The sequence below is a fragment of the Bombina bombina genome, chromosome 8 (assembly GCF_027579735.1).
Source record: "Bombina bombina isolate aBomBom1 chromosome 8, aBomBom1.pri, whole genome shotgun sequence".
Taxonomy (NCBI): Eukaryota; Metazoa; Chordata; class Amphibia; order Anura; family Bombinatoridae; genus Bombina; species Bombina bombina.
Window position 1 is genome coordinate 291,978,440 of NC_069506.1, and position 27,405 is coordinate 292,005,844.

The following is a 27,405-nucleotide window of genomic DNA, read 5'->3' on the forward strand; positions in this document are numbered from 1 at the left end:
GACTTAATTTTAATCAACTTTCAAACTTACTTTTATCATCAAATTTGCTTTTTTCTCTTGGTATTCTTACATTAAACTAAACATAGGTAGGCTCATATGCTAATTTCTAAGCCTTTGAGGGCTGCCTCTTATCACATGCTTTTAAAATCTCTTTTCAACACAAAGAGACAGAAAGTACACTTGGGCCATATAGATAACACTGTGTTCAGGCACAGGGGGTTATTTAAGATTTAGCACAACACAGCACTAACTGCAAGACAATAGATAATAAACAGTCACAGGCATGTGATCAGGGGGCTGGAAGAAGGTTCCTAGATACAAGGTAATCACAGAGGTAAAAAGTACATTAATATAACTGTGTTGGTTGTGCAAAACTGGGGAATGGGTAATAAAGGGATTATCTATCTTTTAAAACAATAACAATTCTATGGTAGACTGTCCCTTTAAATATATAAGCACTAAATTGCAAATAATCTGTAAAATGTAAAAAAATAATAATACTTGCAAAGCTCTGCACACTGTGCTAACAACCTACATGAAATGCCTGGTGAGTATGTTTATCTTAGCTCTGTTAATTGTGGCCAGTTAGGGTTAGCTGTAAATAAGTTTGTGTTCTAAGCAATCACTGTGTAGTGTGTACCTGGATCAAGTAATTGCAGCATATTTAACACAATTAGATCTTCAATGTTTCAGTGAAAAACAGAGCAAGAGGTTTGGCAAATAATGGATTTACATAACACACTAACTGTATCGAGATCACTGTTATTGCCGCAGCGGCCTGGCAGCAGGGATTTATATTTCTCTTTGGTCACTGCAGCATCTACATGCTTATCTTCTCTGCGGTTTTGCACTGTTATGTGTAACGGATTCAAAAACAATAAATCATTTCCTAAATCCGACATTTAAGGGACAGTCTACACCAGAATTGTTATGGTTTTAAAAGATAGATAATCCCTTTATTACCCATACCCTAGTTTTGCATAACCAACACAGTTATATTAATACACTTTTTACCTCTGTAATTACCTTGCATCTATGACTCTGCAAGCTGCCCCTTATTTCAGTTCTTTTGACAGACTTGCATTTTAGCCATTCAGTGCTGGCTCCTAGGAACTCCACATGTGTGAGCACAGTGTTATCTATATGACACACAAACGCCCTCTAGTGGTGAAAAACTGTCAAAATGCCCTGAGAGAAGAGGCGGCCTTCAAGAAATTAGAAATTAGCCTATGAACCTCCTAGGTTTAGCTTTCAACTAAGAATACCAAAAGAACAAAGTAAAACTGGTGATAGAAGTAAATTGGAAAATTGTTTAAAATTGCATGCCCTATCTAAATCATGAAAGTTTGTTTTGGACTAGACTGTCCCTTTAGGCCTCAGTTGCCGACGTCTGGCCAAATTTAAAAAAGGTAATTGTACTCAAAATCTCTCTCTTATGTTCATGAAACAGCAGCACATGTTGAAAGTAATTATTTTTGCCTGAAGGAAAAACAAAAAAGTGAATTAAGAGACGTTTAAACGTATGTTAAAACTAATACTGCAGTATTGGGCTTGTACGTCCCAGTGGCACAACTGCCTTTTCTTTACTTGTGAAAAGGGACACTCCTCTGCAGAAAACATTGGTTTATTCAGTAAAGGAACATGAGTTTTGTTGTTTGTTTTTTTATTTTTTTTAAAAAAATTTGATTCTGAAATGCATTTAAGGAAAGCAAAACAAATGAAAAAGGTGGATTACAGTAACCCTTTAAATATCTGGGTGTATGTGTGTCTGCTTCTTTTTTGCACTAAAAGGGTAAATATTGGACAGCTCTAATCCTCACCACACAACCCTAGAAGCCGATCAGTTAGTGAATAAAGGCCAGTGCTCTCATATAAAGAAGTAATGGATCAGACACATGCTGCTCACCTTCAGGATATCTGAAGTCATCGTCTTCAGCGGTATAAGCCGCGGCTCCTGCATATGAACGTCCTGCTCATCAGCTAAAATCCAGGGGAAGTCCTGAAAGAGAAAGATTTATTCCAGTAAACACAGTGTTCTTTCCAGGGCCTATTTAGGGCCAGATTACGAGTGGTGCGCTAACCGTTAGGCGCAAGCAAAAAGGGGTTGATTGCGGCTGTTTGTTCTTGTCAGGTATAGCGGTCGTATTACAAGTTGAAAGTAAACGAGATCTCTTAAGGCAATCGCGAATTATGCTAAAATTATTACTGCGTCCACAGAGCTCTGGTTAACTGTTTTGCAAAACAAAAAAGTGTCACAAAACACACAAAAAATACATTACAAAGAACAGTTACACTAATAAAACCATCTAAAAAAAATTATTATAAAAAAAATGCACAGAAAAAGAAAACATAACACAAAAATACTGGGCGTCCCCAGTCCTAGAAAATAAAATGTAGACGTCAGTCCAAACTATGTAATAAGCCAGACCCTTGGACTGAAATGTTCAGTGATTAGGTTGTGTATGTTTAAAGGGTATAAGCAAGCTGCAGATTTAGAAGCAAGTGCAGCAGGGTTATATGCAAGCGGTTTGAAGTATATCGGCTTCATAGTGATATAATAAAGCAGTTCATGCATTAAGATTGCCTTGTGCAAAGCGGAATAGTAGTATAGTGGTCAATATCCTCAACGTGACAATAGGCATATGTTAGGTGTAGGATCAAGCACCGACACTTAAAGGGACGCTGAACCCAAATTTTTTCTTTCGTGATTCAGATAGAGCATGCAACTTTAAAATTTACTCCTATTATTACATTTTCTTTATTCTCTTGGCATCTTTATTTGAAATGCAAGATTGTACATACAGTAAGTGCATTGGAGCCCTTTGCAGTCAAGTATATGAAAACATATTTATGCAATATTTCTATTTAATAAAGTGCAAGATCATATATATATATATATATATATATATATATATATATATACATACACACACACACATATCTACATATACACATCTATCAATCTAATCAATTTTCTGCTGGCTCCTAGGTTTTTAACATATTTGTCTAGCACTGTCCTAAACACTCCCAACCTTGCTGGGACACTAAAAAGTATACAGGGATAAGGGAAAAAGTATTAAAGACAGATAAGCCTCACTTTAATCCCCTAAGAGATGTTGCCACGATCAGGACTAAGTATATAACGCTCCACTTTAGCTTTGCAAAGTACTATACTGTCCCCACCTGGCTACTTCATAATGCTTCAGCCATTTCAATACAGGCTCCACCATTCACTACACTGAAAGCACTTGACCTAAGGAGTGGGCAAGAACCTCATACCAAAGCGTCTGGTATGAGGTTCTTACCCCCTCCTTAGGTCAAGTGCATTCAGTGTAGCGAAAAGGTGCAAACTGTATTGAACCCTGAACATGGGCAGACAATAAAGGCTGCCTAGGATGCAGTCAGACATCAGTAACAAGGAGATATCACAAAGCTTCTGCTAAAAAAAAAGATTTACTTTTAATAGTGGCTGCTGCTGTTTAGTGCTTTCTGGCAGCACTGCTTGGTATTACATCCTGCCCAGAGCTCTGTATCTGTGGTGTGGAGCTATTCCAGCCACATACACTCTGCTACAGAACAGCCACCTACACTTAAAGGGATATCAGATCCTGCTGTTAAAGGGACAGGAAACCCCAACATTTTATTTCATTATTTGGATAGAACATACAATTTTCCAATTTACTTCATTTATTATTTAATTTGTCCTGCTTAGGGATACATCCCCAACCAAAGAAAACCTGCTCTGTGACTGCAACACTCTGCTAACACTGGCTATGGAATTTTACATAGCATCCGCAGCGCAAGCATTTCAATGCATATATATAGCCTCATGAGGTTGTCTCAGTTAAGTTTTTTATTTTTTATAAAGTAAGCTACAATTCTCATTTGGAAATCTGTTCTGTTTAATCTCACTACCTACTTGCATTTGTTGATTGCATTAAAGTATTGTTCGGTCTGTCTCCTAAGTTGTTATCAATAAAAACCTTATTTAAATACAGTTTTGGTTCAAATTATTTTGCGAATCAGAATAAGTAGATTGTAACGAGGGACAAGTAGATTGGGCTCCCGCTTTAGTCCCTTGGACAAGTAGTTTTTTAAAAAAATGTCCACACCCCTGCTGTTTAACTGTGTTTGTTCTGTAAATATTTCACATTCCAATGTTTTGCACATAGCAGAATATGTTCTATGTATTTTTAAATAGTTCTCTCTCTCGGATTAGCGCACTTGAGAATATGCAATTGCGTTAACGTGCGAGTAGGGCATTAGGTTTTTTTTTCCCACTTTTTTTGCTCCATTGACATCTATGGGAAATATGTAAAAGTTTCTAAGTTTGGCATGTTGCGCTCATCGGTTTAGCACACAAGCGAAAACTTTTTACTTTTAACTTGTAATACGAGTGCTACTCGAGTTCGCACACGAGCGGGAACATTAAAAGGGACAGTATACACCAATTTTCATATAACTGCATGTAATAGACACTACTATAAAGAATATGCACAGATACTGAAATAAAAATGCAGTATTAAACCATTTAAGAAAGTACTTAGAAGCTTCCAGTTTAGCTCTGTTTAAAAGGTTACTGGAACACCCACTGCAAGTGGGAAATAGCAGACACTCCCCCCTCCCCCTTCCTTTGCATATAATGTCCCTTTAAATATCGGTCCACTTGTAATCTGGCCCTTAATGGGCACGCCACCCAGCAGATTTTACTGACCACACGGCTAAAGTTTAAGCCAATATTAATTGTTTTTCAATGTTTGCTGCACAAATTATCATTAAATTAATTTATCTTAGATTATGGAATTAATTTGTGCGTTGGATAAGTTAGGTAACCTCTATAAATAACAGAAAATGCTGCCTGCACCTGGCTACTTCATAATACCACCCAGCTGGCACAATTTTCTGTGGAGAACACTGATTCATGTGTTTTAGAGGCCACTTACCTTTATAACCTGAATCTTTTCCATATTTCGAGAAGCTGCCTCTCTTGTATGAACCAGCAAAGTAAACGTACAACCTGCAGAGAACAAGGACAGCTGTAAAACATTCCCTGCATTCTGTACAGGAGAAGTTACCTGACATGGGGACAGGACTGTCATTAGGTCAAGAGTCAATATGAAGGCACTAGACCCCGGAGAATAACATGTAAATCACATGCAAACAACAGGATTATGAGCACATGCAGAGCACTGGAACGGTTTTCATCATATGTAAATTTGCCCGTTTGCGGGTGTGCAATAAATTAACACTCAATTTGTAAACTAGCCCATAATAGGCAGGATTATCATTTACATAAGGGTGATGGGGGAAACTAGACATAAACTCCTTGCCCAATGTGCTAAGAAGGATATGGCTGCACCTCACTGACGAGGCCGAAGGGGTTGCCGTGTTCCTTGTTCATAGGGGGATTACCTGGTATTTTGGGGCTGGACTGACCTTTTTAAGCAGGATCAGACTGATATACTTCAGGAAAGTTCTTTGTGAAAAGCACAATTGGGCTAAAAGAGGTTGCTCCTAGGTGGTAACTCGCCATAGAACAAGTTACTGAACTGTTGTTCGTTCCCGGCAGAGCGCTTCTCTTTCTGTTTGTATCATTTACATATGGATTCACTAATATTAAGGGGGAAAAGAAAGGGGGAGACTTGGCCACAGAAACTCCAGACACACAAGGGGGTCCTGGGCTGGGAACCTGTATCAAGAGCCTGCAGGATCATTTCAATACATCACATATAGATACCAAATTGCAGAACAATATTCTCTACGGTTGTAAGTTTCTAACAAACTAACAACATTATAAAATTAGCTCATGACATTTCCAACTCATTTTTATATACCTGTAAGTAAAATGGCAAACATATTATTCTCTCTCTAAATGTATAAAATTCCTTTCATTCCAAACAATAATTATCCTTTGTTTAAAATCAGACAGATGTGGTACAAACAAAAAACAGACGTTACAAAGAACCTAATAACACAGAACCCCCTCCATGTCACACAATCTAATGCACTTGCCTAGGGAATATAGAATCACAATTTTTTTATCATAAAGCAATCTATTATGGGAAACAAGATTTTAAACTTACAATCTTGTTAACTATGCGTGTAACCATTCTGCAAGGGTTAAATACACAGTGAAAATCAGACATTCTTTAACAATAAACAATCTAACAAATTAGCACATGTGAATCTCTTTTAACCCTTAAAGGGACACTGAACCCAAATTTTTTTCTTTCATGATTCAGATAGAGCATGTAATTTTAAGCAACTTTCTAATTTACTCCTATTATCAATTTTTCTTCATTCTCTTGCTATCTTTATTTGAAAAGCAAGAATGTAAGTTTAGAAGCCGGACCATTTTTAGTTCACAACCTGGGTTGTCCTTGCTGATTGGACAGCACTAATGAAAAAGTGCTGTCCAGGGACTGAACCAAAAATTGGCTGGTTCCTTTGCTTAGATGCCTTCTTTTTAAATAAAGATAGCAAGAGAACAAAGAAAAATTGATAATAGGAGTAAATTAGAAAGTTGCTTAAAATCGCATGCTCTATCTGAATCATGAAATAAAAAAATTTGGGTAAGTGTCCCTTTAAATATAGTATCTTTAACAGCTACTCATATATAAGTTTTTTGTTTGTTTATTTAAATTGCTTCCTTTAATATAAAAAATTCAAATATAAAATGTATTTACGGTGAAATCAGTATTCAACCCATATTAACAGCTCACACCTGTAATCATGCGAATGTAATATAAAATGACGTAGCTAAATATTTATGAAAATGAGGTGACACTCCTGTGATTTGGTTTCAGACATCTGACACCCAAGGGACTAAAGTAACGTAACCAAGATAATAAACTTAGATACAAGTTAAAACATGGTTATTGATATATAAGCAAACTTTTACAATTTCTGTTGATCAATCAGTCGTAATGAAAATGAGTTTATTCTTAATGACAGATACAATCAAGCGTGACACAAAGACGGCTCTTAGACACACGACAGAACCACACGTGCTGCACTTTGACACTTTCAGCTAGCTCACAGCATCATGCTGCCTGTGAAAGATCTCTATGGTCCCAGGAACCTTACCTGGTGGGTTATTGTCTAGGACAGCATCACAGACACTGATCTTAAGAATAAACGCTCGAAGCAGCTGCTCTACGTGCGACAGCAGAGAATCCGAACTAGGGGAAGGAAAAAGGGTTATTGTGATTACGTAAAATCCAAATCACAAAGTGACACCTGTGGTGGTGGCAACAACAGCATTACCTGATGGAAAGCAGAGGGGGCTGAGCAATCTCAAAGACAAATCTTTCTACCGGGTGATGCTCCTTGTCCAAGATAACTACGACCACCTTCTCCACATCATTCTGCAATTAGTTAATAATTAAGAGACATTGTTAAAGAGAAATAATTAAGGGGATATAGAGATATATATATATATATATATATATATATATATATATATATATATATATACATACACACACACACACACATATTTATATATATATATATATATATATATATATATATATATATATATATATACATACATACATATACATATACACACACACATACATAAGCATACAGTCATGGCCAAAAATATTGGCACCCCTGCATTTCTGTCAGATAATGCACCACTTTGCCCAGAAAATTGTTGCAATTGCAATTGTTTAGGCATTCTCATGTTTATTTATTTTGTTTGTATTGGTACGACACAAAAAAGTGGAGAAAAATGGCCAGATCTGACAAATTCCATGTAAAATTACAAAAATGGACTGGACAAAATCATTGGCACTTTCTCAAAAATTGTGAGAAATAATTGCATTCCAAATTTGTGATGCTCCTGTAATTTGTAATTAAACTCACCTGTATCAATTAACAGGTGCTGACAATATAGAAATCACACCGGCAACCAGTTAAAATGGTGAAACATTGACTCAACCTTTCTGTTGTGTGTCTCTGTGTGCCACACTGAGCATGGACAAGAGAAAGAGCAGCAAAGAATCGTCTGAGGATTTGAGAACAAAAATTGTGTTAAAGCATGGACAATCTCAAGGTTACAAGTCCATCTCCAGAAATCTTAATGTGCCTGTGTCCTCTGCGTGCAACATTATCAAGAAGTTTACAGCCCATGGCACTGTAGCTAATCTCCCAGGATGTGCACGAAAGAGAAAAATTGATCAAAGATTTGCAACAAAGGATTGCTCGAATGGTGGATAAAGAACTTCAACTTCCAGACAAATTCAAGCTGACGTTCAGGCACAGGGTACAAATGTGTCAGCTCGCACTATACGTCGCAATCTTAATGAAAAGGGACCTTATGGTAGGAGACCCAGGAGGACCCCACTGTTGACACAGAAACATAAAAAAGCCAGATTGGAGTTTTTGCAAAAAACTTACCAGAGGAAGCCAAAATCCTTTTAGGACAATGTGCTGTGGACAAAAGAAATAAAATTACAGCTTTTTAGCAAAGCCCATTATTCTACTGTTTTCAGAAAAAGAAAACAAATTATGCTTACCAGATAATTTAATTTCCTTCTGTATAAGGAGAGTCCACAGCATCATTCCTTACTGTTGCGAAATACTGAACCTGGCCACCAGGAGGAGGCAAAGGAACAGTAGGAGAAATATCAGGGTATAAATGGTGCCAGAATAAAAAATAATTTTAGAGGGCCGCCCATCAGAGAACACTGGCGGGGGCCGTGGACTCTTCTTATACAAAAGGAAATAAAATTGTCTGGTAAGCATAATTTATGTTTTCCTTCTTAATATAAGGAGAGTCCAAGGCATTATTCCTTACTGTTGGGAATCTTATACCCAAACTCTAGAGGACACTGAATTATAACGGGAGGGAAAAAAGAGAGGCGGACAATAATCTGAGGGCACCACAGCCTGCAAAACCTTTCTCCTGAAAGCTGCTTCAGCCGAAGCAAAAACATCAAACTTGTAAAATTTAGAAAAAGTGTGTAAGGAGGACCAGGTAGCCGCATTACAAATCTGATCCATAGAGGCCTTGTTCTTAAAAGGCCCAGGAGGAAGCCACTACTCTAGTAGAATGAGCCGTAATCCTCTGAGGAGGTTTATGTTCCGCTGTCTCATAAGCAAGGCGGATAACACTTTTTTTATTTTTTATTTCTTGTTTCTTTATTTTTCCAAAAATAGCATTACAACAAATACAGTGCAATAACATGAAAGAATAGAGTCACAACTGTTAGGTTCACAAAACAAATAGTTCCAACCCATGTCTGTAAAGATGTGATCCAGTTATACTAGATCCAGTGATATCTGAATCGGGAGGAAAGTGAGTCTCTTTGTGGCCTATTCCAAGGCTGTATGAGTATTTAAACAATGAGCAACAAGAAAACAATATTACAAAATTACAAAACTTACAAAACTTTCAGGGATTTACAATACGAACATCTCATAAAAAACCATGTTATGACATTGTATGTCTGAGATTAATCAGATAAATAACTTAAAACAGATAAAAGACAAGCCAGGAGTCCATATTCACATGTATTGGATAAGATGGCTATAAATCCCTCCTTTTGTAGAGATACTGTTCCCAAAGAAACATCATGTCTTGGAAGAAATCCATGCGGCCTACTCTAAAATAATGATATCTCTCTAGAATCAGAGTATTTTTTACTAGCTCAATCCATTGGGTACTAGTAGTTAACAGAGGGCCTTTCCAAAATTTAGGTATGAGCCGCTTGGCCCCATTTATCAAAACCTGATAGAGTTGCCTCCTAATTTTACATGGAATGTTGGATAATACATTAAATAAAATTGTTTCTGGGCAAAGTTCAAAATGGACACCTATTATATGACATGCTAGTGAAAAAGGCCTTCACCCCCTCACATTCCCACCAGATATGGTACATAGTGCCCACCTGGCCGCATCCTCTCCAACATCTGTCATTGGCATTTTTAAACATATATTTTAGCCTGCTAGGGGTCAGGTACCATCTGGAAGTGATTTTTAAATTAGTATCCAAGCCTGCTGCGGAATGAGCTAATTGAGCTGTGGCCTTAAGCCATGAAGACCACTGTTTAGAGGAGAAACTTGAATGCATTTCCCTCTCCCATTTAAGAGTATAATTTGGTAGCCCGGGTAGTGGGATTTAAGTAGGCACCGATACATTAAGGAAATAACTTTGTGTGGATGTTGTGCTGATGTGCAAAGAGACTCAAACACTGTTAATTGTCTCAACATATCCTTATTTAACTTATGCGTGGTCAAAAAATGTCTTACCTGGTGGTAATATAACCAAGAGTTAAATGGGTGCAGATCCCTCTCTAACAGTGTGTCTCTCGAGGCCATTTGCCCCTGCGACAGTAATAAGTATATAGGTAGGAATTCCTTTAGTGACTGTTCTGAAGTTTCATTAATTAATGCCCTCTTCAAATTGACAGGGAACTCTCTATTGGGATGTAGAATTGTCAGTGGCGAGTAAGTTGTAGTAATTAAGCGGGATTTGCTTCTCAGCAATAGCCAATCGGACCATGTTTCTTTTAAAATTGGGTATCTAATGATTCCCATGGCGGTTTTTGTGGGGCCCAGCAGAGGCTACCCAAATGGGGAGTGTCAATCAATTGTGCTTCTAAATGAACACATCTCTTGTAGGAGTTTCTCCCCTGCCTACACCAGTCTATTACATGATTTAAAGATTAAGCTTGTTTGTATAGAAAGAGATTGGGAACTCCCAACCCTCCTTCCTCTCTGTGTGTGAACATAGTGCTTTTTGCTATCCTAGGCGGCCTACGATACCATATGTACGCATCCATGATAGACTGCAATTTACCTATAAGTCCTCTGGTGCCAGGCAATGGGAGGGCTTGCATAATATATAGAGCCTTTGGTAAAAGGGTCATCTTGGCCGCCGCTATTCTGCCCAGCCAAGAGATATTTTTTGGTAGCCAAGAGGAAGTCAAACTAGCAAACTCCTCAACTAGTCTTCCGTAGTTCAGCTTGTGGAGGTCTTCCAAATTTAACGATAGGAATATTCCTAGGTATTTTAGGGCACGAGTCTGGATTCTATATGGGTGCTTTTGGTTCAGTCTCGAAATGTCATTAGCCGATAAGTTTATTGGGAGTAGTTCTGACTTTTTATTATTAATTAAAAAATTGGAGACTTCGCCAAAGGTTTTTAATTCTTGTTGCACTACTGGCAAGGATAGATCTGGCGCCGACAGTGTCATCAAGACATCATCAGCAAACATTGCTAACTTATAAGTCTCCTCTTTAATTGTGATACCATGTATCTCGGGATTGGTACAAATTTTTTCTGCCAGGGGTTCTAAGGACAGAACAAATAATAACGGGGACAAAGGGCATCCCTGGCGAGAACCATTTCGGATTTCAAAGTGTTCTGAAAGTGTTCCGTTCACTCTAATCTGGGCGGTGGGGTTAGAATATAGAGCTAAAATTTTATTTATAAATTTATTAGGGAAACCAAATTTTAGAAGGGTTGCCTGTAGATAGGTCCAATCTAACCTATCGAACGCTTTTTCAGCGTCCGTAGATAAAAGCACTGATGGGGTTTTTGAGTATTTCACATAATCTATCAGGTGGAGGGCTTTACATATATTATCTCTAGCCTCACGCTGTGGGACAAAACCAACTTGGTCATGATGAATTAAATTTGGGAGGAATCTACTAATTCTAGTAGCTAATATCTTGGCATATATTTTCAGGTCAACATTTAGCAAGGATATAGGCCTAAAATTTGCCGGGGAGGTTGGAGGTTTACCAGGTTTGGAAATAACCGAGATGTGCGCTTGCATCATCGTGTCCGGAAAACAGTTTGAGTCAGAAATGCAATTAAATAGACCATGAAGGTGTGGGATAAGCTGCGACTTAAAGATTTTAAAATATTTATTTGAGAAGCCGTCTGGACCGGGGGCCTTGTCCGGCTTCATACTTTTTATAACATCTAAGATTTCTTCATTGCTAATAGGGGAATTTAGAAAATCTCTTTCTCTGGATGTCAGCCTAGGGAGCTTCATATTATGAAGATATTTGTCACATAGTGACCTATGAGTTTCAGCTTGTCTGCTAGGGAATAGGTTATATAACTTATGATAAAATGTTTGAAAGGATCTACCTATAGTTTTTGTGTCCTCTATCGTCGCACCTTGTGGCGAGACCAGAGAATGAATGTAGGATTGCAGTCTTTGTTTTTTTAATGCCCTAGCTAATAGTTTTCCAGATTTATTGCCCTCCCCATAATACTTCTGTTTTATATACATTTGGTGACGCTGAGATTCTATTTGTAGATACTGGGATAGGCTCTTACGCTTTGCCTCCAAGGCTTCAAGCAGAGGCTGGTCTTTAGGGTTTAGTTTTAAGAGGTAGTCTGCTTCTGAGACTTCTTGCGCCAATTTAGTGTAAGTTATTAAAGATTGTCTATTTCTGAAGGCCTTAATCTTAATAAACTCACCTCTTATAAGAGCTTTATGAGCCTCCCAAATTGTGGTGGGATTAAGTTCTGGGAGGCTATTAAGGGAAAAATACATATCTAGCTGTTTGCTTAGTTTGTCCAAAATCTGAGGATCTGATAGCAGTGAGTCATCTAATCTCCAAGTGAAGGGTTTAATTGGAATTGAGGGCCATATCACGGAGCACTCCACTGCAGAATGATCCGACCATGACGTATGTTTTATATAAATATTTTTAACTAAGGATAACGCCAGGTGGTCCACGAATATATAATCAATCCTAGAATGGCTTCTTTGCGGATTGGAAAAAAAAGTATAATCTTTAGTGTACGGATGGAGATATCTCCAAGCATCATGGAGTGTCATAGATTTCATATCTCTCCAAACAGAAGAAAGCATTTTATGGTTAGTCTTGATATTAGGGTTCGAACTATCTAAGCCTGGTTCTAAAGTAATATTTAGGTCCCCCGCAACTATGAGAGGGCCCTTATGAATATCCGTGACCATAGCGGTGATTTGAGAGATACATTTCTCCTGGCTAACATTGGGGGCATAGAGGTTAACTATAGTAACAGGTTTGCCAAACAGCAAACCCACCACAGTTAGGTACCTGCCTTCTTTATCTTTATCAATTTGTAAGAGTTTAAACAAGATAGATTTTGGATAAGGAGACTTACTCCATTTGTTTTTTTTAGCTACATTAGTACTGTGGTAGTGCTGAGGGTAGTGTGAGGAAAAGTATTTAGGAATAGAATGACCTTTAAGATGGGTTTCCTGTAACAATAATATGTGTCCCCCTCTCTTACGTAAATCTCGTAAAGCCAGACTCCGTTTATTAGGGCAGTTAAACCCTTTAACATTCTGCGTAATGATTTGAATTTTTTGTTCTCACAACGGCATCTTAACTATATTTACTTATGCTGTGGGTGTGTGAATGTCATTAGACCAGTCTCAACTCTGGGTGTGATATCACATTCGCATGCAATCCCTGAACATAACATATTCATACTTAGAAATAACAATAATACTAGAAAATTAACAAAGTTTAAATATACACAACAGGTGTAATCAAAACAGAAGAATACCATCCCCTCAAGTAGGAGAGTTAGTCTCCTAATGGGCATTATTATATATCTTAGAAGCATGGAATACCATCTTGTTTATATCAAGCAAAGTAAGTTTCCGCCTCCACAGGACCACGCGGAACATTCCCACGTGGGCCCGCCGGAGCCGGCAAAGTATATCATGGATTGACCTGACATTAATTCGCATTTGTGAATCAAAAGAGGGTATTACCCCAAAGGTAGCCTAGAACTCATAATATAAGCTCTGTCACTGTAATATCAAGACACACAACATAATACACAGAGAAACAGCATACATCTCAAGTAATACAGTCACCAATTTCAGTCTCATTGTATGACAACTGCATATCGTATACTTAGCTGGTCTTCATATGGTTACTGGAGCTGCTTCCACATGTGCACAACATCAAAACTGTGCACGGGAAAGGAAAAGAAAAAGGCTGTATCACAAATCAAAAAGCAACCCAGGCTTATCATCCCGGCATTTCAGAGGCCGAAGGCCCAGGTTTGGGTTTGCGGGACTTCTTGGAAGAAACATCCCGCCATTCGACTCTTTGAGGGAGCGGTGGTGGGTGTAGAGATCCTGGAGTGGCCGCTTGGCCTGGGTTTTCCTGTGGTGTAGGCAGTGTAATGTCCAGCTCCTTGCAGATCTGTTCCATATCGACCTGTGAATGACACGTCAACTTCTTGACTTTCCAATTTACTTGAAAGTGAAATGGGTGGCCCCATCTATAGGGGATATTCAAATGTCTCAGTTTGATCGTTAAGGGCCTAAGTTCCCTCCTTTTCAGCAAGGTCCTAGGTGTCAAGTCTTCGAATAGTTGCAAAGGTTCTGTTCTAAATGTAATCGGATGCTTCTGCCTCGCCTTCTTCATTATTTCCTCTTTCATGGGGAAACTAGTGACTTTGATGATTACGTCCCTTGGTGGTTGATCCCCCAAGGGCTTGGCTCTCAGGTCTCTGTGAAAACGGTCCAAAGCCACAGTGGCGTCATCTCCAGTGTCTAATAAATATGTGAAAAGGCCTTGTATGTATGACTCAAGGTCTGCTGGGGATATGGTTTCAGGGATTCCCCTTATCCTGATATTGCTACGAAGGCTCCTGTTCTCTAGATTGTCGATTTTGTTCTCCATTTGGGCTATAGCGACATCCTGTTGTGCAGTTTTAGTCCTCAGGAAAGTGAGATTAGAACAGGAAAGGTCTGATTGTCCCTCCAGCTTCTCCACCCTGAGCCCAATGTCTGCAATATCTTTTTTTATCTCCGCTATTTCTTCCCGGATGCACTGCTTAACTTGGCTGACTAAAGCAGTAAAGTCTTTTTTAGATGGTAGAGAGTCTAGAAGAGCTTTAGGGATAGTGATAGCTGGGCTCGGGATATCCGGTTCTGATTCTGAAGATGATGATGGGGACCTAGGACTTTTTTCTGCCGCTTTAGACAGTACCGGGGTCTGGGTTTCCAGGGCTTTAAAAAAATTATTTACTGAGGGAGTGGGACCTTGTTTCTTAGCTGACTTGTCAGGTTTATTCCCTTTTTTAGGCGACATGGTAGCTTTACAAAATGTTGAAAGTCACAGATAAAGCACACCTTAATTGCCACAGTATAGTAGAAAGGTTGGAGTTTATAAGTAATCTGGAGAGGGGAAGCAGTGTTTATGCTTTTAATGCAAGCAAATGTCACTTTAAAACCTCCAAATGAACATATAAAGTAATAAAGGCTTAATCCCTTTGTTGACTGTGCTCATCCTGCAGGTCTCATCAATACTACTTCCAGCTGTCTTATAAGATAGTTAACTGTCACAGGCCTCTCCCCACATGTTAGATGACAGGCACACAGTGGGTTAACTCAAGAGGTTATACAGGTTAAGCCATCAGTATTACTGTGGTTCTACCCAGACCCCAAAAATATGCGCCTCACAGCTCCGCTCCACACACAGACTGCGACCTCCTGCACAACAGGTGTTCCCAGCGGTATCCGGTCAGTGCGAGTGCCTGAGCACGATCACCATAAATATCCTGCTCCCGCACAAGAGAAGAGCTTACCCGCACTGCGCCAGGAGACCTCTCTATTCCAGGTGGCTTTTGCGGATGATCTCCGTGTCTGACGATCTCAACAGATCTCCTGAATAGCTCCCTGAATTTTGCAGGTTTGCGGTCACCCACGTGGCCTATGCCGTTGTAGCTTCGGTCACAGCCCACAGTGCCCCAGTATCAGCCGATCACACAGAGCCCATAGATGTCACTACTGCCTTATTGACCCACATATAAGGGTATAGATAGTCAATCCATGCTGTCACAAGGGTATTTTAAAACTATTTTGCCCCTAAAGAAGCACAGAGCTCACAAAAGTGCAGCCATCTCAGTTGACCGCTGGCTCCGCCCCCGGATAACACTTTTTAACCAAAAACATAAGGAAGTCGAAGAGACCTTCTGTCCCTTACGCTTCCCGGAATAAACAAATAAGGACGAAGTTTGTCTAAAATCCTTAGTAGCCTGAAGATAGAACTTTAAGGCGTGAACCACGTCCAGATTATGAAGCAAAAGTTCCTTCGCAGAGGAAGGATATGGACACAAGGAAGGAACCACAATCTCTTGATTGATGTTGCGGTCTGACACGACCTTAGGAAGAAAACCTAACTTAGTACGTAGGACAGCCTTATCAGAGTGGAACACCAGATAAGGAGGCTCACATTGCAAAGCGGCAATCTCAGAAACTCTGTGCGCAGATGCAATAGACAGTCGAAAAAGAACCTTCCAGGATAACAATTTAATGTCAATCTCATGCATAGGCTCAAACGGAGCCCGCTGCAACACCTTAAGAACAAGATTTAGACTCCAAGGAGGAGTCTTAGATCTAAACACAGGTCTGATCCTAATCAGAGCCTTAACAAAAGGACTGTACATCAGGAAGCTCTGAAAGCCTCTTGTGCAGTAAAACAGATAGGGCCAAAATCTGTCCCCTCAGGGAACTGGCAGAAAGGCCGTTCTCCAGTCCATCCTGGAGAAACAATAGGATCCTGGCAACCTTAACCTTATGCCAGGAAAATCAACGCTCTTCACACCAGAAGTAGTAGGTTCTCGACACCTTATGATAGATGTGACGAGTAACCGGCTTACAAGCTTGAATGAGAGTATCAATCACTCTCTCAGAAAAACCTCTCTTGGCTAGGACTAAGCATTCAATCTCCACGCAGTCAGCCTCAGAGAATCTAGATTTTGATGAACAAAAGAACCTTGTTCCAGCAGATCGCTGCAACAAGGTAACTTCCACAGTGGAGAAGATGACATCCTCATCAGGTCAGCGAACCACATCCTTCGTGGCCATGATGGCGCAATCAGTGTCACTGATGCCTGCTCCTGCTTAATGCGGGCTACTACACAAGAAAGAAGTGGTAACGGAGGGAAAAGGTAAATTAGACTGAACCTCCAAGGCACTGCTAATGCATCTATTAGCTCCGCCTGAGGATTCCTGGACCTCGACCCATATCTGGGTAGCTTGGAATTGAGACGAGACACCATGAGATCTATCTCTGGCGTCCCCCACCTGTTGCATATCTCTGCAAACACTTCGGGATGGAGAGACCATTCCCCCAGATGAAAGGATCGTCTGCTGAAAAAATCCGCTTCCCAGTTGTCCACACCCAGAATGTGGATCACTGACAGCGAACAGCTATGAACCTCCGCCCACTCCAGAATTCGAGATACCTCCCTCATTGCTAGGGAGCTTCCCCCCCTGATGGTTGATGTAAGCCACTGAGGTTATATTGTCTGATTGAAATCTCATAAACCGGGACGAACCCAGAAGGGGCCAAGCCTTCAGAGCATTGAAGATTGCTCGAAGTTCCAGAATGTTGATCGGGGGGAGCATTCCTCCTGCAACCACAGGCCCTGTGCCTTCTTGGCACCCCAAACAGCTCTCCATCCTGATAGACTTGCATCCGTAGTCACAATCTCCCAGGATGGTCTTAAGAAGGATGTCCCTCGGGACAGATGATCTGGACAGAGCCACCAAGAGAACAATTCTCTCGACCGGTTGTCCAGAGAGATCTTTTGAGACAGATCCGAATGATCGCCGTTCCACTGTCTCAGCATGCACAGTTGCAGCGGTCTAAGACGGAACCTGGCAAAGGGAATGATGTCCATGCTGGACACCATGAGACCAATTACCTCCATACCTTGAGCACAGAGGGCCTTAAGGAGGTCCGAAGGGCAAGACATGCCGAAGCAAGCTTGCAACGTCTCTGGTCTGTTAGAAATATCCTCATGGATATGGAGTCTATTATAGTAGCCAGGAATTCTACCCTGGTGCTCGGAATAAGAGAACTCTTTTCTATGTTTATCTTCCATCCATGAGATCGTAGAGAGAAGAGATTTCCAAATGGTCCTCCGCCAGATGAAAAGATGGTGCTTGTACCAGAATATCATCCAAGTAGGGAGCTACTGCTATACCCCGGGTTCTGGCAACGGCTAGAAGAGCCCCTAGAACCTTCATAAAATTTTTTGGAGCAGTAGCTAGACCAAACGGAAGTGAAGTGAACTGGAAGTGCTGGTCCAGGAACGCAAACCGTAGGAACTGGAAGTAATCCCTGTGGATTGGAACGTGAAGGTAAGCATCCTTCAGATCTATAGTGGTCATGAACTGTCCTTCCTGAACTAAGAGAAGGAAGGACCTTATCGTCTCCATCTTGAAAGAGGGGACGTTTAGAAATTTGTTTAAGCACTTTAGGTCCAGGATCTGGCGAAAAGTTTCCTCCTTCTTTAGGACCACGAAAAGGTTTGAATAGTATCCAAAACTTCTTTCTGCGTTAGGTACCGGGACAATGACCCCTAAGGAGGACAGATCTCACACACACCCAAGAAAGGCTTCCCTCTTTTCTGGTCCGGAAGACAGGCTTTAGAGGAGAAATCTGCCCTTGGGTGGATGAGACTTGAAACCTATCTTGTATCCCTGAGCTATGACCTCCAGGACCCATGGATCCTGCACGTCCCTGAACTAAGCGTCTAAAAAGAGCGACAGTCTGCCCCCTACACGATCCAGCCCCGGATCGGGGACCGCCCCTTCATGACGATTTAGTCTAGGCGGGCTTCTTGCTCTGCTTGGATTTATTCCAGGAATGAGCCGGCTTTCAAGTACTCTTGGTTTGCTCGGGCTTAGCGGAGGGCTGCTGTCATAGGGATTTATCAGAACGAAAGGAACGAAAATTAGAACTTTGTCCCTTACACTTGTTCTTTTTATCCTGCAGTAGGAAGACACCCTTGCCCCCTGTAACGATAGAGATAATGGAGTCCAGGCCTGGACCAAATAAAATCTCTCAAAAGGGAGGGAGAGAAGTCTGGACCATGACTTCAGCAAGAGCGCCCGACGGGCCTGAACTGAAAAAACAGACACCTTAGCAGTTTGGCGAATAATCTGCATGTTTGCATCACAGATAAAAGAATTAGCAATTCTCAATGCTTTAATTCTTTCCTGGATAACGTCGAGAGGACCCTCCACCTCAATCAATTCCAATAAGGAGTCGCACCAGTAGGTAGCTGCTCCAGCAACCGAGGCAACAGCCGCTGCTGGTTGAAACAAGTATCCCGTATGTTGGAACATCTTTCTTTCTCATAGTTGAGAGGGCGGGCATATCAAGGCCTCATCACAATATAAACAGGTATTACTATTTGGAATAGAGGGAGTACCCTCTAGTATCTCAGAATCCTCCATAGCTTAAGCTAATGACAGTAGGACACAGAAAATAAAACAATCTTTTTTTATTTCTCAAAAAAAGAGAACCTTTATACTCCCAAAGGCTGGGGCACTCACCACCTCCTAGACTCAGACAATACAGAGAAAAAGCATCTTCTCCGACAGCCAGCTTGGTCAGGAAAGAGGAAATGAAAGCGAGACCACTCACGGTCACATGGTGCGCAAGGCAGGTCCGCCCCTGCTATGAGAAAAAGTGCGCCAAGCTACAAGCTGTGCAGCGTTCAAAGTGAAAGTAAAAACCTGTGCGTTCCAGCCACATAACGAACAGTCTATGAGCCCAATAAATCTCACACATAAAGCAGCATAAAATCAAAGCATCACATTTGATTAATCCCCACTGTATAATAATCCCCCTCAGGAGATATTAACCCATGATTCTATAAAGATAAAAGGAGCCACACTGTGACCCTGTCTTCTAGCATTTTCAACATATCTAAAAATGTAAACGATCTTACCAGAATCCATGCTGTGAAACAGAAACACAGCCTCTCAAGTGTGACAGTCTTGTAGCATAGCTCCTGATATGGACTTGAGTGAGAAAACAAGCAAGCAGGCAATGAAACTCATCAACACCGATTGCTTAGGAGCTGTTAGCAGGCAGTCTGGATGGGTTCGCAGAAAGACTCTCCCCTGCATCTCCAGACTAACTTTCGTCAATGCTCTCACTGAGAGGCTGACAAGACTTACCAGTCCCATATCGAAAAGCAGATACCCATCCTAAGGAACTACTCTGAATCTTCTGACACTTCTCTGCCATCTTCCTGTGACGAAAGCCAAAGAATGACTGGGGGATGGGGGAAGTGGGAGAGGTATTTAAGCCTTTGGCTGGGGTGTCTTTGCCTCCTCCTGGTGGCCAAGTTCAGTATTTCCCAACAGTAAGGAATGATGCCATGGACTCTCCTTATATTAAGAAGGAAATGAGGCTTTTAAAGAAAAGAATACAGTCCCTACAGTCAAATATGGTGGAGGTTCACTGATGTTTTGAGGTTGTTTTGCTGCTTTAGGAACTGGATGTCTTGACTGTGTGCTTGGCATTATGAAATCTGAAGACTACCAAAGCATTCTGTGGTGCAATATAGAGCCCAGTGTCAGAAAGTTGGGTCTCTGTCAGAGGTCATGGGTCTTACTGCAGGACAATGACCCAAAGCACACGTCAAAAAGCACCCAGAAATGGTTTAAGACAAAGCGCTGGAGAGTACTGAACAGGCCAGCAATGAGTCCAGATCTCAATCCCATAGAGCACCTGTGAAGAGATCTAAAAACAGCAGTTGGGAAAAGTAACCCTTCCAATCTGAGAGACCTGGAGTAGTTGGGGTCAAAAATTCCAGTAGAGAGGTGTAAGAAACTCATTGATGATTACAGGAAGCGATTGATTTCAGTTTTTTTCCCCAAGGGATGTACTACCAAAAAATAAATTGAGGGTGCCAATAATTTTGTCCAGTCAATTTTTGGAGATTTGCATGTAATGTGTCAGATTTGGCTTTTTTTTTCTGCACTTTTTTTTTTTGTGTCATACCAATACAAACTAAAGAAATAAACATGAGAATGCCTAAACATTTGTAATTACAACAATTTTCTAGGCAAAGTGGTGCATTATCTGACAGAAATGCAGGGGTGCCAATATTTTTGGCCATGACTGTATATATACACATACACACACACATATACAAGTGTACACACAAAAACACACATATTTACGCACACTCACATATCAAGGATAAATGATAATGTATGTTAATGCACGTCCCTTTTTCTAGTTTTAGTGGGGTCAAGGCAGCAAAATGCAGAAGAACAAATATAAATATCGACAGAAATAACAATTTAATGGGGATGATTTGACTGTTTAGACAAGATGGATAACAGCACAGTCATATGGCTAGATCTACTTGTAAAGCTGATGACAATAGCCTGGGATGTATTAGGGCCCTAAAGCTAAGAAGTAGGGCCATTAGCTAAATGGAGGTTTTCACAAAGCATTTGCACATTGCTCATATAGAGTTTCTCACCTTCTCAATGAGCGGTTTAATGCAATGTAGGGTGTCCTGGATATATCTGTTCAGCTCGGGATGACAGGACATCTAAATAAAGCAAATAACTTATAAAAATAGCAATAAAGATACTCAAGCTCAGTGTACAATGAGCACAGGTAGGTGCAGACTTATGTTGGATCACTGTCTAGAACTTATCTTACATCAACATTTTTGTCTCCAGCTTTTGATATCTAAATGAGGCGTTTAGAACAAATTTCAGTTGTTGTTTTTTTGTTTTGTTTTTTTTAAATCCTTTGTTCCTTGCCAAAATAAAAAACATAATTTATGCTTACCTGATAAATTCCTTTCTCCTGTAGTGTAGTCAGTCCACGGGTCATCATTACTTATGGGATATTAACTCCTCCCCAACAGGAAGTGCAAGAGGATCACCCAAGCAGAGCTGCTATATAGCTCCTCCCCTCTACGTCACACCCAGTCATTCGACCGAGAACCAAACGAGAAAGGAGAAACTATAGGGTGCAGTGGTGACTGGAGTATAATTTAAAATTTAGACCTGCCATAAAAAACAGGGCGGGCCGTGGACTGACTACACTACAGGAGAAAGGAATTTATCAGGTAAGCATAAATTATGTTTTCTCCTGTTAAGTGTAGTCAGTCCACGGGTCATCATTACTTATGGGATACCAATACCAAAGCTAAAGTACACGGATGACGGGAGGGACAGGCAGGATCTTTATACGGAAGGAACCACTGCCTGAAGAACCTTTCTCCCAAAAACAGCCTCCGAAGAAGCAAAAGTGTCAAATTTGTAAAATTTGGAAAAAGTATGAAGAGAAGACCAAGTTGCAGCCTTGCAAATCTGTTCAACAGAGGCCTCATTCTTAAAGGCCCAAGTGGAAGCCACAGCTCTAGTAGAATGAGCTGTAATCCTTTCAGGAGGTTGCTGTCCAGCAGTCTCATAGGCTAAACGTATTATGCTACGAAGCCAAAAGGATAGAGAGGTAGCAGATGCTTTTTGACCTCTCCTCTGACCAGAATAAACGACAAACAGGGAAGAAGTTTGGCGAAAATCTTTAGTTGCCTGTAAATAAAATTTCAGGGCACGGACTACGTCCAGATTGTGTAGAAGTCGTTCCTTCTTTGAAGAAGGGTTAGGGCACAATGATGGAACAACAATCTCTTGATTGATATTCTTGTTAGTAACTACCTTAGGTAAGAACCCAGGTTTAGTTCGCAGAACTACCTTATCTGAATAAAAAATCAGATAAGGAGAATCACAATGTAAGGCTGATAACTCAGATACTCTACGAGCCGAGGAAATAGCCATTAAAAACAGAACTTTCCAAGATAACAACTTGATATCAATGGAATGAAGGGGTTCAAACGGAACACCCTGTAAAACGTTAAGAACTAAGTTTAAGCTCCACGGTGGAGCTACAGTCTTAAACACAGGCTTAATCCTAGCCAAAGCCTGACAAAAAGCCTGAACGTCTGGAACTTCTGACAGACGTTTGTGTAAAAGGATGGACAGAGCTGAGATCTGTCCCTTTAAAGAACTTGCAGATAAACCCTTTTCTAAACCCTCTTGTAGAAAAGACAATATCCTAGGAATCCTAACCTTACTCCATGAGTAACTCTTGGATTCGCACCAGTGTAAGTATTTACGCCAAATCTTATGGTAAATCTTCCTGGTAACAGGTTTCCTAGCCTGTATTAAAGTATCGATTACTGACTCCGAAAATCCATGCTTTGATAAAATCAAGCGTTAAATTTCCATGCAGTCAGCTTCAGAGAAATTAGATTTTGATGTTTGAAAGGACCCTGAATTAGAAGGTCCTGTCTCAGAGGCAGAGACCAAGGTGGACAGGATGACATGTCCACTAGATCTGCATACCAGGTCCTGCGTGGCCACGCAGGCGCTATTAGAATCACCGATGCTTTCTCCTGTTTGATCCTGGCAATCAAACGAGGAAGCATCGGGAAGGGTGGAAACACATAAGCCATCCCGAAGGTCCAAGGTGCTGTCAAAGCATCTACCAGGACCGCTCCCGGGTCCCTGGACCTGGACCCGTGGCAAGGAAGCTTGGCGTTCTGGCGAGACGCCATGAGATCCATATCTGGTTTGCCCCAACGTCGAAGTATTTGGGCAAAGACCTCCGGATGAAGTTCCCACTCCCCCGGATGAAAAGTCTGGCGACTTAGGAAATCCGCCTCCCAGTTCTCCACTCCTGGAATGTGGATCGCTGACAGGTGGCAAGAGTGGGACTCTGCCCAGCGAATTATCTTTGATACTTCCATCATCGCTAGGGAACTCCTTGTCCCTCCTTGATGGTTGATGTAAGCTACAGTCGTGATGTTGTCCGACTGAAACCTGATGAACCTCCGAGTTGTTAACTGAGGCCAAGCCAGAAGGGCATTGAGAACTGCTCTCAATTCCAGAATGTTTATTGGAAGGAGACTCTCCTCCTGAGTCCATGATCCCTGAGCCTTCAGGGAATTCCAGACAGCGCCCCAACCTAGTAGGCTGGCGTCTGTTGTTACAATTGTCCAATCTGGCCTGCTGAAGGGCATCCCCCTGGACAGATGTGGCCGAGAAAGCCACCATAGAAGAGAATTTCTGGTCTCTTGATCCAGATTCAGAGTAGGGGACAAATCTGAGTAATCCCCATTCCACTGACTTAGCATGCACAATTGCAGCGGTCTGAGATGCAGGCGTGCAAAAGGAACTATGTCCATTGCCGCTACCATTAAGCCGATTACCTCCATGCATTGAGCCACTGACGGGTGTTGAATGGAATGAAGGACACGGCAAACATTTTGAAGCTTTGTTAACCTGTCTTCTGTCAGGTAAATCTTCATTTCTACAGAATCTATAAGAGTCCCCAAGAAGGGAACTCTTGTGAGTGGTAAGAGAGAACTCTTCTCTTCGTTCACCTTCCACCCATGCGACCTTAGAAATGCCAGTACTAACTCTGTATGAGACTTGGCAGTTTGAAAGCTTGACGCTTGTATCAGAATGTCGTCTAGGTACGGAGCCACCGAAATTCCTCGCGGTCTTAGTACCGCCAGAAGAGAGCCCAGAACCTTTGTGAGGATTCTTGGAGCCGTAGCCAACCCGAATGGAAGAGCTACAAACTGGTAATGCCTGTCTAGGAAGGCAAACCTTAGATACCGGTAATGTTCTTTGTGAATCGGTATGTGAAGGTAAGCATCCTTTAAATCCACTGTGGTCATGTACTGACCTCTTTGGATCATGGGTAAGATTGTCCGAATAGTTTCCATTTTGAACGATGGAACTCTTAGGAATTTGTTTAGGATCTTTAAATCCAAGATTGGTCTGAAGGTTCCCTCTTTCTTGGGAACCACGAACAGATTTGAGTAAAACCCTTGTCCGTGTTCCGACCGCGGAACCGGATGGATCACTCCCATTAGTAAAAGATCTTGTACACAGCGTAGAAACGCCTCTTTCTTTATTTGGTTTGTTGACAACCTTGAAAGATGAAATCTCCCTTTTGGGGGAGAAGCTTTGAAGTCCAGAAGATATCCCTGAGATATGATCTCTAACGCCCAGGGATCCTGGACATCTCTTGCCCAAGCCTGGGCGAAGAGAGAAAGTCTGCCCCCCACTAGATCCGTTCCCGGATCGGGGGCCCTCACTTCATGCTGTCTTAGGGGCAGCAGCAGGTTTTCTGGCCTGCTTGCCCTTGTTCCAGGTCTGGTTAGGTTTCCAGCCTTGTCTGTAGCGAGCAACAGCTCCTTCCTGTTTTGGAGCAGAGGAAGTTGATGCTGCTCCTGCCTTGAAGTTACGAAAGGCACGAAAATTAGACTGTCTAGCCCTAGGTTTGGCTCTGTCTTGAGGCAGGGCATGGCCTTTACCTCCTGTAATATCAGCGATAATTTCTTTCAAACCGGGCCCGAATAAAGTCTGCCCCTTGAAAGGTATGTTAAGTAATTTAGATTTAGAAGTAACATCAGCTGACCAGGATTTTAGCCACAGTGCTCTGCGTGCCTGAATGGCGAATCCGGAATTCTTAGCCGTAAGTTTAGTTAAATGTACTACGGCATCAGAAATAAATGAATTAGCTAGCTTAAGGGTTTTAAGCTTGTGTGAAATCTCATCTATTGGCGCTGAGTCAAGGGTCTCTTCCAGAGACTCAAACCAAAATGCTGCCGCAGCCGTGACAGGCGCAATGCATGCAAGGGGTTGCAATATAAAACCTTGTTGAACAAACATTTTCTTAAGGTAACCCTCTAACTTTTTATCCATTGGATCTGAAAAAGCACAGCTATCCTCCACCGGGATAGTGGTACGCTTAGCTAAAGTAGAAACTGCTCCCTCCACCTTAGGGACCGTTTGCCATAAGTCCCGTGTGGTGGCGTCTATTGGAAACATTTTTCTGAATATAGGAGGGGGTGAGAAAGGCACACCGGGTCTATCCCACTCCTTAGTAACAATTTCAGTAAGTCTCTTAGGTATAGGAAAAACGTCAGTACTCGTCGGTACCGCAAAATATTTATCCAACCTACACATTTTCTCTGGGATTGCAACTGTGTTACAATCATTCAGAGCCGCTAATACCTCCCCTAGCAGTACACGGAGGTTTTCTAGCTTAAACTTAAAATTTGAAATGTCTGAATCCAGTCTATTTGGATCAGATCCGTCACCCGCAGAATGAAGCTCTCCGTCCTCATGTTCTGCAAATTGTGACGCAGTATCAGACATGGCCCTAGCATTATCAGCGCACTCTGTTCTCACCCCAGAGTGATCTCGTTTACCCCTAAGTTCTGGCAATTTAGACAAAACTTCAGTCATAACATTAGCCATGTCCTGTAGAGTGATTCGTAATGGCCGCCCTGATGTACTTGGCGTTACAATATCACGCACCTCCCGAGCGGGAGATGCAGGTACTGACACGTGAGGCAAGTTAGTCGGCATAACTTCCCCCTCGTTGTCTGGTGAATGATGTTCAACATGTACAGATTGATTTTTATTTAAAGTAGCATCAATGCAATTAGTACATAAATTTCTATTGGGCTCCACCTTGGCTTTTGCACATATTGCACAGAGAGATTCCTCTGAGTCAGACATGTTTAACAAACTAGCAATTAGACTAGCAAGCTTGGAAATACTTTTCAACTAAATTTACAAGCAATATGTAAAAAGTTACTGTGCCTTTAAGAAGCACAGAAAAAAACTATGACAGTTGAATAACAATGAACCGGATTAGTTATAAAAACCAAATTTACCCGGTAAAAGCATAAATTTAGCAAAGGATTGCACTCATTAGCAATGGATGATTAACCCTTAATATCAGAAAAAACGTATAATAATTGAAAATATAAGCGTTTTTATCACAGTCAAAGCACAGTCTCACAGGTCTGCTGTGAGTGATTACCTCCCTCAAAATAAGTTTTGAAGACCCCTGAGCTCTGTGGAGACGTTCTGGATCATGCAGGGAGAGAAGGCAGACTTGTGACTGAATTTCTGATGCGTAGCAAAAGCGCCAAAATAGGCCCCTCCCACTCACATACAACAGTGAGGGAAGCTCAGTGAAACTGTTTTAATTTAAAATAAACGACAGCCATGTGGAAAATAACGCCCAAAACAATTTTTCACCAAGTACCTCAGATAATTAAACGATTTAACATGCCAGCAAACGTTTAAAATCTAATTTATGAAATGTCATTAAAAGCCTGCTGCTAGTCGTTCACACTGCAAGTTAGGCTAAAAGTTATATGCATACAGTATTATCCCAGTGAAGTGCCATTCCCCAGAATACTGAAGTGTAAACATACATACATATCAGCCTGATACCAGTTGCTACTACTGCATTTAAGGCTGTACTTACATTATATCGGTATTGGCAGTATTTTCTCAGTCAATTCCATTCCTTAGAAAATAATATACTGCAACATACCTCTTTGCAGGTGAACCTGCCCGCTGTCCCCTGATCTGAAGTTTACCTCACTCCTCAGAATGGCCGAGAACAGCAAATGGATCTTAGTTACGTCCGCTAAGATCATACAAAACTCAGGTAGATTCTTCTTCAAATTCTGCCTGAGAAGAAAACAACACACTCCGGTGCCGTTTAAAATAACAAACTTTTGATTGAAGATATAAAAACTAAGTATAATC

General features: G+C 41.2%; 1 protein-coding gene across 3 annotated transcripts in view; it reads right to left on the minus strand.

The window, feature by feature from the left end:
- Positions 1–27,405, minus strand: part of MAD2L2 (mitotic arrest deficient 2 like 2) — a 74,985-nt gene that overhangs the window by 2,515 nt on the left and 45,065 nt on the right. For all 3 annotated transcript variants that reach the window (XM_053691463.1, XM_053691461.1, XM_053691462.1), the window contains exons 4-8: positions 21,285–21,356; positions 7,267–7,367; positions 7,087–7,181; positions 4,944–5,017; positions 1,907–1,999 (exon numbers count right to left, since the gene is read on the minus strand). In XM_053691463.1, coding sequence (XP_053547438.1) covers positions 1,907–1,999; positions 4,944–5,017; positions 7,087–7,181; positions 7,267–7,367; positions 21,285–21,356 — 435 coding nt within the window. The remainder of the gene's footprint in view (positions 1–1,906; positions 2,000–4,943; positions 5,018–7,086; positions 7,182–7,266; positions 7,368–21,284; positions 21,357–27,405) is intronic.